General features: G+C 55.1%; 1 protein-coding gene across 1 annotated transcript in view; it reads right to left on the minus strand.

Annotated features, from left to right (window-relative positions):
- Positions 1-4,161: 4,161 nt before the first annotated feature.
- The window catches only part of Ccdc13 (coiled-coil domain containing 13), a 34,294-nt gene continuing 23,281 nt past the window's right edge, over positions 4,162-15,174 (minus strand). Inside the window, exons 11-15 of the mRNA XM_027415454.2 lie at positions 14,701-14,784; positions 13,447-13,569; positions 7,272-7,423; positions 5,987-6,101; positions 4,162-5,275 (exon numbers count right to left, since the gene is read on the minus strand). Coding sequence (XP_027271255.2) covers positions 5,116-5,275; positions 5,987-6,101; positions 7,272-7,423; positions 13,447-13,569; positions 14,701-14,784 — 634 coding nt within the window. The 3' untranslated portion in view covers positions 4,162-5,115. The remainder of the gene's footprint in view (positions 5,276-5,986; positions 6,102-7,271; positions 7,424-13,446; positions 13,570-14,700; positions 14,785-15,174) is intronic.

Below are 15,174 nucleotides of genomic sequence, written 5' to 3' on the forward strand. Positions count from 1 at the left end.
AGCACTCGGGAGGCAGAGGCAGGAAGATCCCTGAGAGTTCGAGACCAGCTTGGTCTACAAGAGCTACTTCCAGGACAGCCTCCAAAGCCACAGAGAAACCCTGCCTCAAAAAACCAAAAAGAGTGGTGCTTAGGGTCAGCTCTAGAAACTTCTGGAAGAGACTGCATCATGGTGAGAAGTCAGTCCATTCACACCAGACAAAGTGAGACCACCATGAGTGGACCATGTCTACACCAAGGTGAGACCGCCATGGGCGGGCCATGGGCTTGGCGTGTCCTGCAGCAGTCTCCTCTGAGATGAAACACTGCAGCCTCAAGGGAAGCTTCTTACCACCAAGGAAGTAAACAACTCAGAAGCCCAGCAAGTCCCTGAAACTGATCACATAACACTAGGTTCTCTTCTTTTCCAACTTATGAAAATACTAAGGGCTGCTGAGACACCCTCGGAACCACCGAGGACACTGGAAGGGACACTGTGGCCTACTGGACTGCCTGCAGGCTGTGCAGTGTGAGCTCCAGTCTCCCAGCTTTTGTGAGCCGTCACCCGTGCTGGGGTGGGCTTTGGTGATGCAGCTTTCACAGTGTCATTTCTGCTCCTGTAAGTGACCCCTCACCTATGCTTCTGTAAGTGACCCCTCACCTATGCTCCTGTAAGTGACCCCTCACCTATGCTTCTGTAAGTGACCCCTCACCTATGCTCCTGTAAGTGATCCCTCGCCTATGCTCCTGTAAATAAGCCCAATACAACTCATTAGTTCACTAAGTTGGACTTCTGTGGTACCCTTACTTTGTCTGTTGTCAGTTCCCTATCTGGACTTGTGTTTTTATCTCCCCAGGAATAGTGTCACACAACATGGTGCCCTCAGGAGACGACAAGAGGGTTGAAGAGTTGTAGCCACTGCTTTGGGCCTCCAATTTTATTTGCAAGTGTGTCCACTATGCATGGGCTGGCTCTGTGTGCTCCTGGGGCATCCAGTGACTTACTCCATGTGCACAGCTCATTGGCCCACACTCCCTGGTGGCCCTGACACTGACACATGTAAGCGTGTGGCTCGTGGGAAGGCAGAGGAGGTACAGACTAGCTGAGTCCCTCCACCAGTGTGCCAGGGGCTGAAAGGTGGGACACTGGCCCAACAAACAAGGGACAGGAAGCTCACTGGGCTGAGAGATACTTCCTGATGCCTCGAGGGTCCCTGGGAAAGTTATGAGGAGGGGGCCCCAAGTTTTACCAAAACTCAGAGCTCTTCAACTCAGTCTTTTCTGTGTTTCTTAAAGTAAAAATGTGGGCCAAGGGTCCTGAATGTGCAGTGATCATGTGTGCTGTGTGGCGTCTGGGTGTGACATTACATGCATGCTGTGTGCATGTGAGCTTGATATGAGCTGTGTGTGTGTGTGGAGACTGCTGTGGCAAGGCTCACGTGCATGTGGAGGGCGTGACAGGAAACTGTCCTATGCTGAGGGCCAGCTGTTGGCTTACTGGGATTCGGGGAAGTGAGACGGGCTGCTTTTGGGCTCTCTGCTGGAGGCCACCCTGCCTTGAACTCCCTGAGGATGGGGAAAGGGCCTGGTGACAGTGGAGTTTATTTGGGTTAGCCAGACCAAGCTGGCAACCTTGCCCAGCTGCTATGTCCCAGGGGCCACTGTAGGGACAGTGGCCGGACCATTTCCATGGCAAACTGGGTGTCCCTCCCATCAGTGTAGGAGCCTGAGCTTCAGACCCATGACACCTTCCTGGGGGAGGGCCAGGGGCCCTCCCCTGAGGTCACCAGCTTCTTCGCTCTTTACTCCTCCAAGGCACCCGCACCCCTCCCTTCTTACCTGGCCTGCCTGCTGAGGGATGGCTTGCTCATCCTCAGGGCCACAGGGGCAGGCTGCACCCAGGGAGTCACTAATGTAGACAGACCAAGCTGCCCTCATGCCCACATGACCTGATTGAGCCCTCAAGACTCAAGTCCTCCACCCCTTGACAACCCTACCTTCCCTTAAGAATGCTTCTGTCTGCTCCTCCCAGCCCCTTCACCTAAGAGCTCAGCCCGGGCTGGGGAGCGTCCTCCAGCCTCTCTGCCTGCCCCATCCCTCTCCACATCCCTCTGACTGGGCCAGTTTCACCTCAGGCCCTTCCCAGGCCTAGTCAGGCAATGGTGCTCGATGAGCTTGAGGACTGAGTGTAAGGCAACCCACTGGGAGCCTGTCACCCCATCTGGCCTGGGAATTCTTGGTACCCAGGGAGCTCCTCTGCCTCACCTCAGCACCTGGGGATGCTGCTCGGCAAGTCTGCGCTGACTCAACAGGGAGCCTGCAAAGAGTGAGCACTTACTGTATGCTTGCTCTACCCACTGTTTGAGCGCTTGCTGTATGCTTGCTCTACCCACTGTATGAGCGCTTGCTGTATGCTTGCTCTGCACACACTATATGAGCGCTTGCTGTATGCTTGCTCTACCCACTGTATGAGCGCTTGCTGTATGCTTGCTCTGCACACACTGTATGAGCGCTTGCTGTGTGCTTGCTCTGCACACACTGTATGAGCGCTTGCTGTGTGCTTGCTCTGCACACACTGTATGAGCGCTTGCTGTGTGCTTGCTCTGCACACTGTATGAGCGCTTGCTGTGTGCTTGCTCTGCACACACTGTATGAGTGCTTGCTGTGTGCTTGCTCTGTACACACTGTATGAGCGCTTGCTGTATGCTTGCTCTGCACACTGTTTGTTCTAGCTCAATGAGTGCTGAGGGAGCTACAGTGAGGGACACTGGGAATCTGGTCTACTTCAGCCAGCAGAGGTGGGGGATGGGCCCTGGCACAAAGTTCTGGAGTTTTGATAAAGTAAACACACTGGCCTTTAAAGCCAGCGCCTGCAGGAGTTGGCATGAGTCCGGACTGCCCATGCAGACCAACCTCTGTAAGGTGCCACCTCACCAGGGTACAAACGGGACTCACTGTGGCACCAGGCAGCAGAACCTGCCCCCCCCCAACCAAAACTCCTTCAGAGGCATGAGGGGAAACTAGTCTATGGACACTTGTCCTTGCATGGAGTTGTCAGCTAGATGTCTTATTCTATGAATGGCCCCTCTGAACAAGGTTTCTAGTGCTGTCCCATTTCACAGACAAAGACACGGAGGTTGTCTAGTGGAATGCAGACCAGTCGGGCTCCCAGCTAAGTTTCGGGCTGTACAAGCCAGGGCTCCACCCATCAGCTCAGCCCAGGCTAGGGGCCACGAGGACCCGGACCGCTGCAGTAGACAGGCAGGGTCCAGTCCTACCAGCACTTCCCTGCATGCCTCTGAGGGTGCTAGCTGGTCCTTGTCTGCTTCTCACTTCCAGGGGTTCTGATGAGGCCTGGCACCCGGCACCCGGCACCCCCATGCCCAGACTTCTGCCAGGGCTCCCTGAAGCCTCAAGGAGGTGCCATGACTCTCCCTCTTCTTCTCATCACACAGTCTCCCCCCAGCACAAGCCTTCCTGCCCTCTCTCTTCTCTGCCCACCGCTTGTCACGACGAGTCAGAGGAGCGCTCTTCCTCCCTGTGTCCAAACCGCCACTTCACCCTAATGGCCTTCGCTGCATCTTGCCACCCCTGTCGTCCAGGAGGTCCAGGGTGCCCTGGGCAGGAAGGATTTTCCCAGAGACCCCTGAGAATGAGCTAGCACACAGGGTCTCAGGAAACCCAGGCTTTCCAGGGAGGGCACTGCCACTGTGCGCCTTGTACAAGCTATATGTGTGGCTGTGTTTCATGGGAGGCAGTGTGTCTACCCCTCTTCTCGGTGCCTCTGTGCGGAGCGGCTTGTATGCCTGTGTGTGACATGTGTGACTGCTGTGGCTGTGTATGGTGATGGGTGACCATGACACTGTTACAGTCACTGAAATGAGCGTGTCCTGGGCCCCTCTTGCAGCATCCCCTAGCTCACCATAGCAATGAACACACAGTACTCATGTACCAAGGCCCACGGCCCTCACTTGTCCACCCTCTGACCCAACCCTGCCTGGATGGCCTTCTGACCCTTGCAGCTGTACCTCTGGGAGCAGTTAGGGTGGAGCTCTGCAGAGTCAGGACCCCCAGAATGACCTATTGGCTCAGCTTCTGTTTGGAGGTCTGTGCCCACAACTGTAAATCCCTACTACTAGAGACTAGGACCCCCGGTAGGGGCAGGAACACACTCAACCAGAGCTGTAGTGACTGTGAAAGTAGCTTTGTTATGCCAAGCACAAGGCTCCTCCTTGTGCAGCTCTCCACAGAAAGGCTGGGCGCAGTGGAGGAGCGGCCAAGTGGGTGCTAGGGCCCAAGTGAAGGATTGTGGGGAGGTCTGGATGGCTCTGGTGGATGCCCTCGTCAGGAAGCACCAAGGGACTCATCTACATGTGGAAAGCCCATAGCAACCCAGGGCTCTGGGTAGGCCCGAGGACAAGAGCCACAGCACCTGCTCAAGGAAACGCATCTTCTGCTGGGGTTAGCCAGCTCCTCCTTGGCCCAGGTATCTGGGCCTCAGCCTGCCGCTCAGCAGGTCTCAGCTCAGCTGCCTGGGCGCGGGGTGGTATATCGTGCACCAGTGGTGAGACCTCTCAGGGCCCTGCACCAGTGGTGAGTCCTCTCAGGGCCCTGCACCAGTGGTGAGTCCTCTCAGGGCCCTGCACCAGTGGTGAGTCCTCCCAGGGCCCTGCACCAGTGGTGAGTCCTCCAAGGGCCCTGCACCAGTGGTGAGTCCTCCCAGAGCCCTGTACCAGTGGTGACTCCTCCCAGGGCCCTGCACCAGTGGTGAGTCCTCCCAGGGCCCTGCACCAGTGGTGAGTCCTCCCAGGGCCCTGTACCAGTGGTGAGTCCTCCCAGGGCCCTGCACCAGTGGTGAGTCCTCCCAGGGCCCTGCACCAGTGGTGAGTCCTCCCAGGGCCCTGCACCAGTGGTGAGTCCTCCCAGGGCCCTGCACCAGTGGTGAGTCCTCCCAGGGCCCTGTACCAGTGGTGAGTCCTCCAAGGGCCCTGCACCAGTGGTGAGTCCTCCAAGGGCCCTGTACCAGTGGTGAGTCCTCCCAGGGCCCTGAACCAGTGGTGAGTCCTCCAAGGGCCCTGCACCTGTGGTGAGTCCTCCAAGGGCCCTGCCATCCAGGAGTTGAGCAAACAGCTGTGTCCTACAGCTTGTTGGCTTTCTGTTGCCGCAGCGCCTGAAGGAAGACCCCCTTCACCTGGCCCAGGGTCTGGTGGTACATGCGGAAGTCTTCCTCCTTCCCACGCAGGGCACTGCCCAGGGCGTCTCTCAGTACTCTGTTCTCCTCCATCTGGATAGTCAGCCTGGACAGAGGGAGATGGGGCTGAGTGCCGAGAACCAGCAGGTGTGCTGGGGGCGGGGCCTGGAGAAGGGAGGGGCTGTGCTGCTGGCGAGGTTAGGGTTCCCTTCTATCTGCCCCCTCCTCTCTGGGCCCCCAGGGGGTGCAAACCAAATGGATCTTTCTCTGCCCCCCCCCCCACAGTACTGACCCAGAAGCTCCAAGTAGCCTTAACTACCCAGATTCCCAGACACCCCTGGTTTGTTTGTTTTGTTTGTTTTGTTTTTTTGGTTTTTTGACATGGGCTGGACTCAGGCTCAGTAAGCAGCCAGTGGTGATCTCACCACCTTGCCTCCACCAGCGCTAGAGTGCTGGGATTACAGGTGTGAGGGACCACGCCCTATGTACACAACTCTGGGGACTGAACCCAGGCCTTTGTGCATGCCGTGTCAGCCCCCTACTGGCTGGGACACACCCTGGCCCCCTTAGAGGGTAACTCCTGGAGAAAGTGGGGCACAGCCCAGTATTGATACAGGTTCTCTTGGGACCATGGGGTCATCGGGGCACTGTGGACCACCTCCCTCCCCGCCCCACGAAGGCCAGTCCTAGCAAAACCATCATTCTGGGCAAGGAGAAGTCCTGGGTGCCAGGGACAGGGACAGGGACATAGTCCCTCTGCCCGTGAAGCCTCCACTTGGGCATCTCTAGGCTTTCTGGAAGGCTGGGCAGGAGGCACCTGGTGGTCAGCTCCTCTATCTGGGATTCCATGGGAACGTCGGAGAGCTGACTGGAGGATGAGTCTTTCTTGGCGCTCCCAGTCGGGTTGTGCTTGGTGCTGGGGGTAGGTGGCCCTGTGGAGAGGCAGCAGCCACGTTCTGCTGTGAGGTCAGAGTTATGCGAGCGCTCCCTCCCCACCGTGCCCACTTCCTGTTTTCCAGCTTGTCATCTCCTACAGGGTGCAGGAAGGGGCCACCTCTCTCTAGAAGCCCTCCCTGACTGCTCTCCACATCCCCAACCCTGGCCCTGCCTGCCTGTGCCACGGTGGTCCTCACCTAAATACCCACCTTTGGCCCTCCTCAGTTTTGTCACTTGCTTGTACCAAAAGTGGACAGTGGGACCTTTGGGCTGGCCTGAGGTCTGAGCCCAAGTCTAGGCCGGTACTGCTCCTGATGCGCCCCTCCCCCCATCCTGGTCCCCCTACTGGTTTCCATTGAGGCTAGCCGCTTTCTATTAGGAAGAGATGGGTGACTGGGCTCAGTGGCCACAGAGTGCTCAGAGAAAGATGAAAAAGCCATGGGTGATGATGTCTGAGCTAACAGGGCCTCAGGAGACACCCAGATTTAGCAGCACTGGCCTTCACCCCTGCTGGGTAGCAATGGGGTAAACCATGGAAGTCTCCTCCCTGGCACTGTGAGAACAGTTGGACTGATGTTTGTCCTCAGTGCCTGAGCTTCCATCACTGTCTGTGTGCTTGGACTCCTCCCTTCCCCTCACCGGTGCTCATGAGCTGTGCAGGGCAAGAGAGCTGTGCTTGCCCCTGGGCCAGTGAGTGGCAGAAGTCACATGAGCTTTTCAGGCATCTTAGACCACAAGACAGGAGCTGACTATGCAAGCAGAGTGGCACCCAAGAAAGGGACTTGGGTCTCCCAGCCATGGAAAGTCCACCTGAGCCCTTCATACAGAAGCCTGCATGTCACACTCTCCCACCGTGGCTGGCCCAGCAGAGCAAGTCTGCCCAAGACCATCTTTGGTTAGGGCTCAATTAGACTCAACCATGGGCCAAGCAAAGGCTCTGGAAGGTGGTACAGGGAGTAGAGGCAGAGGCCATGCGGCTGGGGTAACTGCCATTTCATGCTAAGGCTGCTGGATGGCTCCCATTGGGCCCCAAGGCTCTGGGAGCCAGGATGGGACATGGAACAAGAAGCCCCCACAGCAGGGGCAGGCACAGCTGCCAACACGAATGAAGAGCCCAGGAGCCCACCTGCCCACTCCTGAGGCGGCAGCACCCACCATGCTCCTACCTGACTTGTTCCTAGCGGCCTTCTGGGACGCCGGGGGCCTGGAGGGCTCCAGGCGCATTTTCTCTAGGTGCTGCTCCAGCAGGACAGCGCGCTGCCTCTCCTCCTGCAGCCTCTGCTCAGCGTCCAGCAGCTTGCTGCTGCTCTCCTCCACCCTGGCCGTGAGACACAAGCTTCACACCCTGCAGGCAGGTGCTACCCTGCCCGATTCTTGGTTCCCACAGTGGTGGACACACTATGGAGGTGATGGGTCACTTCCCCTGTGTTGATGTTCGCAGCAGTAACAACAGAACAGGCATTTCAAACTCTCTGAGGCTTACAAGGCAAACCTGGCCGGTGTCCCACCCCTCTGCTCCCAGCTCCTGCCCTCAGAGCAACCACCTCTCTGGTGGCTTTGCTGCTGCTTCCTGAGTTCTCTGCCACACAGTATGCTGGTGTGCCTGGTTTTGAGGCTGGAACTCGGGTCTTGGCTTCCTATCACACTGGATGAGGGTTTCAATTCATTTTACTCTCTCCTGTCAAACTCAGTCACCTTCCCCCTTCTCAGCTGGTTGACACTAGGCAATCTATCTGTTCCCATTGCTGCTGTAACATACCCACCACAAAACGGCAGAGACTAATGAGCAAAATTAGCAAAAAGTTCCTTGAAGACAACATAAAGTTAGTGTCTCATGGCTCTCTCTGTGAGACTGAGGCTGGCAGGCTCCAGGCACCATAGGTTGGAATCCAAGTGTCAGCTGACCTAGGTTCCTATCTGGAATCCCTGGAGGGGGAGAATCTGCTCTCCAGCCCACCCAGAGCTGCCTCCCTACCTCCTGCTGGCTTCAAAAGGCAGTCCCCAAGTCCCTCCTTCGAAAAGCTGGCTTTGAGTCGCTGTGACCCGATTCTTTCCCCCACAGATCCTTTGAATGGCCCCAGATAGGAACATTTCTCTGCCTTTATGGGCTGAAGTGATTACCCAGGATAATCGTTTGGGGACTGTGAAGCACTACAAAGTATTCAGAGGCAGAGACACCATATCCTGCCTTCTGTGGGCCACATTTGGATGAGCGCAGACGCAGGGGCAATGACATGTCCTCACTTCTCCGTTTCTCTGGACTTAGTGAGCGCCATGTGCCTCTTTCATTGCTTTCTTTAAGCCTGCTGCAAACTCGAGGCCCTGGAAGACCCCGCTATGATTATTTCACACGGAAGCTTGTTCTGCCCTGTGGGCCTTGCCGTGGCTCCATAAAACACTTTGTATTTCTGTGGCAATAAAAATCCAGAAGGCCCAGAACCTCTTGAGAGCCAACCTGAGCAAAAGGGGACAGAAACAGTGGCAGATCAGAGCTGCAGCCCAGAAGTCCACAGCGGACAGCAGGGAATCGAACCATCTTTCTGTATTGGTGAGGAGACAACAAAGGATTGTAAGGGCAAGAAATCTGAAGAGAATCCAGTTACTAACCAAAAACTGTACATGAGGCTGCTGCACACTAGCCTGCCATGACCAGTAGGCAGAAGCCAACTTTATCTTCTAAAGCAAGATGCACAGCGACTCTGGGGCAAGGGAAATGGACGGAGGGGTGGGGTTGTGCTCACACCCCAGCAAGGCTGAGCTGAGCAGAGCTGCCCTGCCTAGTGTGGGGCTGTGCCCAGTGCCCACAAGTAGCTATAAAGCTGGTGAGGATTAAAACGGGCTCCCCAGCTCCTCAGGCACACTGGCAACATACCAGGTTTGGGAAAGGCTCCTGTGTGTGGTTCGTGGTTGCTGCACTAACCACTACAGACCTGAACTCACTCTGTCGGCTCTGCTGAGCAGCACCCCCCCCCCCACTTTAACCATCAACACAAACATACTCCGCAGGTCATGGGGTCAGTGAAACAAGGGCCATACCATGAGAACACAGACAGCACAGTGACAGAGAGGGTCACTAAGTAGTGGCATCTGCAGGCCCTGCTTGTTCCTATCTGCAAACACTAATGTCCTGGATAGCAGGGTGTGGTGGGGAAGGGTTAGTGATGGACAGCTTAGTCTGGATGCTGTTAGCAAGATTGCTCTGGTCCCCATCTGTGTCAGCAGAGGTTTGCTGCAAGACCAAGCCCCTCTCCTGTGGGGACATCACCTGTATGGCCGGCTGGCAGTGGGAGGTGGCTGCAGCCATGCAAAGAGAAGGAGTGGTGATGGTGCCTGAGCTGATACCCCATACCCTGAGCCTTTATTGCTGAGCCATCTTGCAAGCCCAAATGAGTTAGTTTTTTTATGATGCCATGGTAGGTCATCGGAGACTTGCGGTCTTCAAACAGTACAAGAATTCCAGGGAAAGAAAGGAATGGCTGCAGTTTAACAGCAACAGAATTCAAGACAAAATCCCATTAAAAAGTAGGCAAAAAATTCTGTGTCTCAAAGGAGATACATGAATTACCAACAGCACATGAAAGAAATGTTCCATATCTGTCATCACTAGGGAAACAGGAACCACACTGACCCACTGGGATGGCTACAACCGGCAACAACGCACAACAACCTGGCTCCAGCACCATCAGCATCAGAACTGTCCGGAAGGCTGTGAGCATGGCCATAAGAGGATGAAGACACACAGGTAAAAGTTGCCCCCTATTCACAATCTGGAAGGTTCTGAGAGGCTGGGGTGTAGCTGGGTGGTGGGGCTCCCACCACCAAGCTCAAGCCCCTGGGTTCATCCCCAGCAGCATAGCAAAGCAAAGCAAAAGGCCACCTCTGGGTCTGGTGGCACATACCTTTAGCCACAGAATTCAGGAGGCAGGGAGAAGGGTCTCTGAGTCTGAGCCAGCATGGTCTACACAGTGAGCTCTAGGCAAGCCAGGGCTGCATAGTGAGGCCCTGTCTCAAAAACAAACAAACAAAACAAAGATGTCAAAGTAAAATGAGGACAGAGATAAACATCTTAATGGAAGAAAGTATTTGCAAACTAGAAGCCAGTAACGCAGATGGTGGGACGCTAAAGAAATGAGGGAGTCGTGTGGGAAGAACCCCCGTAAGAGGCGGAGAGAAGCTCCATGGGGCGTTAGTGAGCGAGACATCGTGCATAATGAAGGGCGCGACTTAAATATTTACAGCAAATTAACAATTTAAAAACAAACACATCCAAGGCTACTGTCACTCTGCTTGTAGAGTGGAAACTGACTGGGGGGGGGGGGGGGACGCAGGGGCTGTCCCTTCTGCTCTGCTTGCTGTTTCAGGAGTGTGTGCATTCCGTTTAACGGTGGCTTCCATGTACACTCACAGACTTAAGAAATCAACAGCTGGCATCGCAGCAATGGTAAAGCATGATGTGAGCTTCCCAGAGTGCACACACATGTGTGCATGTGTATCTGCATGTGTGTATGTGTAGGGGTTATGTGTGTACGTGTGTATAGGTGTATATGCACGCCCATGTAGAGGTCAGAGGTCAGCCTTGTCCACCCTTAGGCACAAGGTTCTTCACTGGTCTGAAAGTGACCAAGCAGACCCAGCTACCTGGCCAGCAAGCCCTCCCCAGCTCTGGGATTACAAGTTAATGCTAGCACACCCTGTCCCCAAACAAATGACAGCCCCTCCCCCCCCACACACAGTGAAAAACTATAAACAATAATCGAATGGCTTTGAAAGCACTAAGTAAAGTCAGCACTAAGTAAAGTCTAACATCATTAAAAGAAAAAGGCAAGCAAGCAAGAAGGAATCCCACAGGGGAGAGAGAGGCAGGAGGGTCAGGACTTCAAGGTCAGCCTCCCCGCTACATAGGGAATCTAAGGCCAGCCTGGGCTACAAATACCAACAAACAAAAAACCAGATTTTAAATACCACCAGCAGTGCCAAATAGTTATTAAAATAGGCTTCATGATAGTTCCATCTTTTTAGACTCCTATGCCCTAAATCTCTTAAATTCTCATTCATGAGAAAAGCACCATAAAGTGTTTCTAAAAACAAAGATTCAGAAAGCCAACATTTCCATGGCCGCATGACCGAGCACACATCTGTGAAGAGGCAAGAGGCTGCGAACTCAGGCTTGAACACTTGCTTGCAGAAAGAAGCACATCTGTGAGAGGCAGACTGAAAACCCAGAGGTGACCATGCCATGCAGGTGAGGCAGCTGGCTGGTGAGGGAGCCTTGTGTTAAACAGCACAGTTTTGGCCCACACTGAGGAAAGGGATTAAAACTCAGGTAACCCTGCCTGAGGGACAAAAAGCCAGAAAGAGCAGCAGAGACCAATCAGCAAATAGGAAAAGTCAAGATGCAGCAAATATCCAGTATTGGGTTGGGAGTGAGGCAGAGGCAGGAGAATCATAAGTTCAAGGCCAGCCTAGGCTATTATCACAAAACACAGCACTAAAGTCAACTATATTCTTTTAAAAAGAGACAAGTCAGCCAGGTGGTGGTGGTGCACGCCTTTAATCCCAGCACTATGGAGGCAGAGGCAGGTGGATCTCTGTGAGATCGAGGCCAGCCTGGTCTACAGAGCGAGTGCCAGGACAGCCAGGATTGCTACACAGAGAAACTGTCTCAAAAAACAACACACACACACACACACACACACACAGAGAGAGAGAGAGAGAGAGAGAGAGAGAGAGAGAGAGAGAGAGAGAGAGAGCCCCCTTTCACTGTAAATAAGGAGAGAAATGGGGCATTGAAATGGCTCAGCAGGTAAAGGACTTGCTACCAAGCCTTACAGCCTCGGACAGGCTCCCAGAATACACACAGTGGAAGGAAAGAACCAATTCTGCTGCCTCTAACCTCTGCATGCCTGTGTTGGTGCATGCTCTTTCATCCGTGCACACACTTACTTCTCAGACATGCTGGCCAGGACCCTTCCTGACTGTACCCCCAGCTGAGCGCAGGAACTTCCTCAGGACAACAGAGTCTGGGAACTAGGTGAGGATTGGGTGAGGCAGTCAGAAGCTGCAGGGCAAACAGCGTGCTCAGGTAGGGGTGGGGTAGGGGGGTGGTAGGGAAGTTTGGGGGGGTGGGAGGGGGGTGGTGGGGGGAGGCTAACTGCTGGGAAAGGCTCTAAGGGCAGCCTGGCTTTGGCTGATGAGCCCGAGGACAGCGTCACAGAGCCCCTAGTGCAGGTGACTCACTGTGCGAGCCTGTCTCAATCTAGGCCCAGCCAGGTGTGGGAGGCTCTGGGAAAGGCCACTTCAGGTGAGGAAAGGCAATGAGTTCCCAGTGAGCCTCAGTCAGGATGACTTGTTCTGCAGCTACATTTAACCAGGCCACCCTCCAATCACAGACATGACTTAGTGAAATGGGGGCCAAAGTCCCAGACGGAGGACAGACATTAGTGTCAGTCACTGGAGGCAATTACAGAGAGAGTGGGTGTTTCCGGTACCTGAGACCCTGCATCGCAGCCTTCCACTGCGTCTGTGCTGGTCACTCTAGCTCCCTCAGAAGAAAGCCCCCTCCCTCGATTCTGTGAGTGCTCGGAGGTACCACCAGTCTGGCTGTCCTCTCTTTGGGGGTGGACAAGGGGCTATAACTCCCAGAAAACATGCTATCAAAACCCCTGCCTCTACTTGGGCCCTTCTGGTCTGCTCCTTAGCATTTTCCAGTACTTTCCAGGTATCCTGTCCAATGAGCTCAGGCAGAACTGGTTTCTATTATCCCTGCCATCAAAGGGCTGATACATGACACCTCTGTGAGGACAGGCGCTTGGTCTTGTCCTTTATATTTTTTAGGATGGAGGTCACATGGCTGGCCCATGTGCTGACCTGGGGACCTTCGGTTATTGCCAGACAGGCCATTTGAGCAGGGGCACTGACTGAGTGAGTGAAATCTGTCAGCAACCTTCTGGAGGTGACTGCACCTACTGGGCGCCTCAGCTCCACCCTGCCTTCTTGCCTCTCAGAAACCTCAGCTTCTCGCCTCAGCCACTCTCCTGTTCCTAGCATCAGGCTAGGCTCTATCTTCTTCCCCTGAGACCCTCTGGCAGCTCTTATAGGATGGCCACATGTGACAGAGCTTAAGTACCCCTTGAATTGGGTCTGACTGTGTTCACCACAGAGCCAGTTCCCAAAGTTGTCACCTGATAGACTCCTCCAGGGGCACAGACAACAGGGCTGTCTCCAATGAAGACAGGACCCAGAGTTGTGGATCCTAGAGGGGCACATGAGCTGTGACTGTGAGAGAGCCCGGTCCCGACCCACACAGGCCCAGGAGAGAGCTGGCTGGGTGCCATGTGTTACCGCTTCTGCAGGACGGTGACAAACTCATTGAGGCGGTCTCGCTCCACCTCGGCAGCCTGCCAAAGGGCCTTCATTTCTGCTGCTTGTGCCTGCCAGCCTTTTTGTTCTGGGGAATCCAGGAACCTGGGGCCAGAGTGGAGGGCAGAGGGCAGAAGTCACCTTAAGTTTGAGGACATAAACATCCCCACACAGTGGCAGGAGGGACCGTGACATTTAGAGGTTCTCGGATGGCCAGAGGAGAGGGAAACACAGCCACCATACCTGGTTCTGCCAGGCACTCAGGCCCACTAAGCTGCCAGTGGCATTGTACCTCTGTCTGTCTAGGACCAAGGGCCTGGTTCCCTGCCAGTGCCGGGTGGCTTGCCGTGACTGATGGTCCCTGCCAGACTCTCCAATGTCTGGCTCAAACTGTCACAGGTACTTCATGGGGGACAGTAGCCCAGAGAGAGGCCCGCTGGCTTTACGGCCAAACAGTGAACCTCAAGTGAGGGTGGCCACTTGAGGCCTCTCCTGGATCCTAAGCTGACCTGCATGAAGGGATGGGGCGTGCTGACAGCAGGAGTCTCCGGTGGACAGTGGGTAGACTCAGAAGCAGGACAAACCATCCTTTGTCTGTGAGCCCACAAGAAGAACAAAGGGTGCATTTAAGCCCCGAGCCTGGCTTTATCCACAAAGAGGAGGCTAGAGAGCAGAGAGGATATCAGTGACTTAGTGTGAGGTGACCCCCCCCCCACCCGGAGAAAAGATTCTCAGTGGGTAAGAGAAGGCTGTCGAAGGTGGGGCCAGGCCAGGAGGGCACCTCGTGCTGACTCCCTAGTCCAGGAAAGAGGCCCAGACTGCCTTTCGGGGCCAAGGTCTATCTCTGAACATGTTTATTCTATCAGGTGGCCTCATGTAACCCTCCATGAACACACGGACTTGGCCTAGCCTCGGTTCTCCATCCTTTTAATGGGCTGAGGATGCTGAGCAGGGGGAGGTGGTGAGCTCTGGCGTTCAGGGGTGCTGAGCAGGGGGAGGTGGTGAGCTCTGGAGTTCAGGGGTGCTGAGCAGGGGGAGGTGGTGAGCTCTGGAGTTCAGGGATGATGAGCAGGGGGAGGTGGTGAGCTCTGGAGTTCAGGGGTGCTGAGCAGGGGGAGGTGGTGAGCTCTGGAGTTCAGGGGTGCTGAGCAGGGGGAGGTGGTGAGCTCCAGAGCTAAGGGGTGCTGAGCAGGGGGAGGTGGCGAGCTCCAGAGCTAAGGGATGCTATACTCCTACCTGGGTGAGGTCCCATGGGGACTAGGCAGGGATGGCCTCGTGAGAGAAGATTCCACCAGAGTGTGGCCCAGGCTGGACACAGAGCTGTGTGGAGGCAGAAGGGGACATCAGCAGGGAAAGAGTGGGTACCGCTGGACCTCACAGTGCACAGGGATTGAGGGAGCCATGTGGGCCTCACGGTTTCCCTGTGAACTGGCTACCCTTCCTTGTTCAAGATAAAACAGAGCCCCAAGCAATCCAACAGCAGTGAGTCTGAGAGACTCAAGAGTGAGTGTGCTCTGAGGCTGATGCAAGAGGCCAGACAAGGGGCCACCAGCAAGTGCTTGAGGTGAGGAAACCCAGGACTGGTGGCTCCTAGGAGAGGGTTTCAGATGGACGAGCAGCAGGGTAGTCAACCTGAAACATTGTTGTGTGTGTATGTGGTGTGTGGTGGGTGGTGTGTGTAATGTGTGTGTTTGTGGTATGTGGTGTGGT

The sequence above is a fragment of the Cricetulus griseus genome, chromosome 4 (assembly GCF_003668045.3).
Source record: "Cricetulus griseus strain 17A/GY chromosome 4, alternate assembly CriGri-PICRH-1.0, whole genome shotgun sequence".
Lineage (NCBI taxonomy): Eukaryota > Metazoa > Chordata > Mammalia > Rodentia > Cricetidae > Cricetulus > Cricetulus griseus.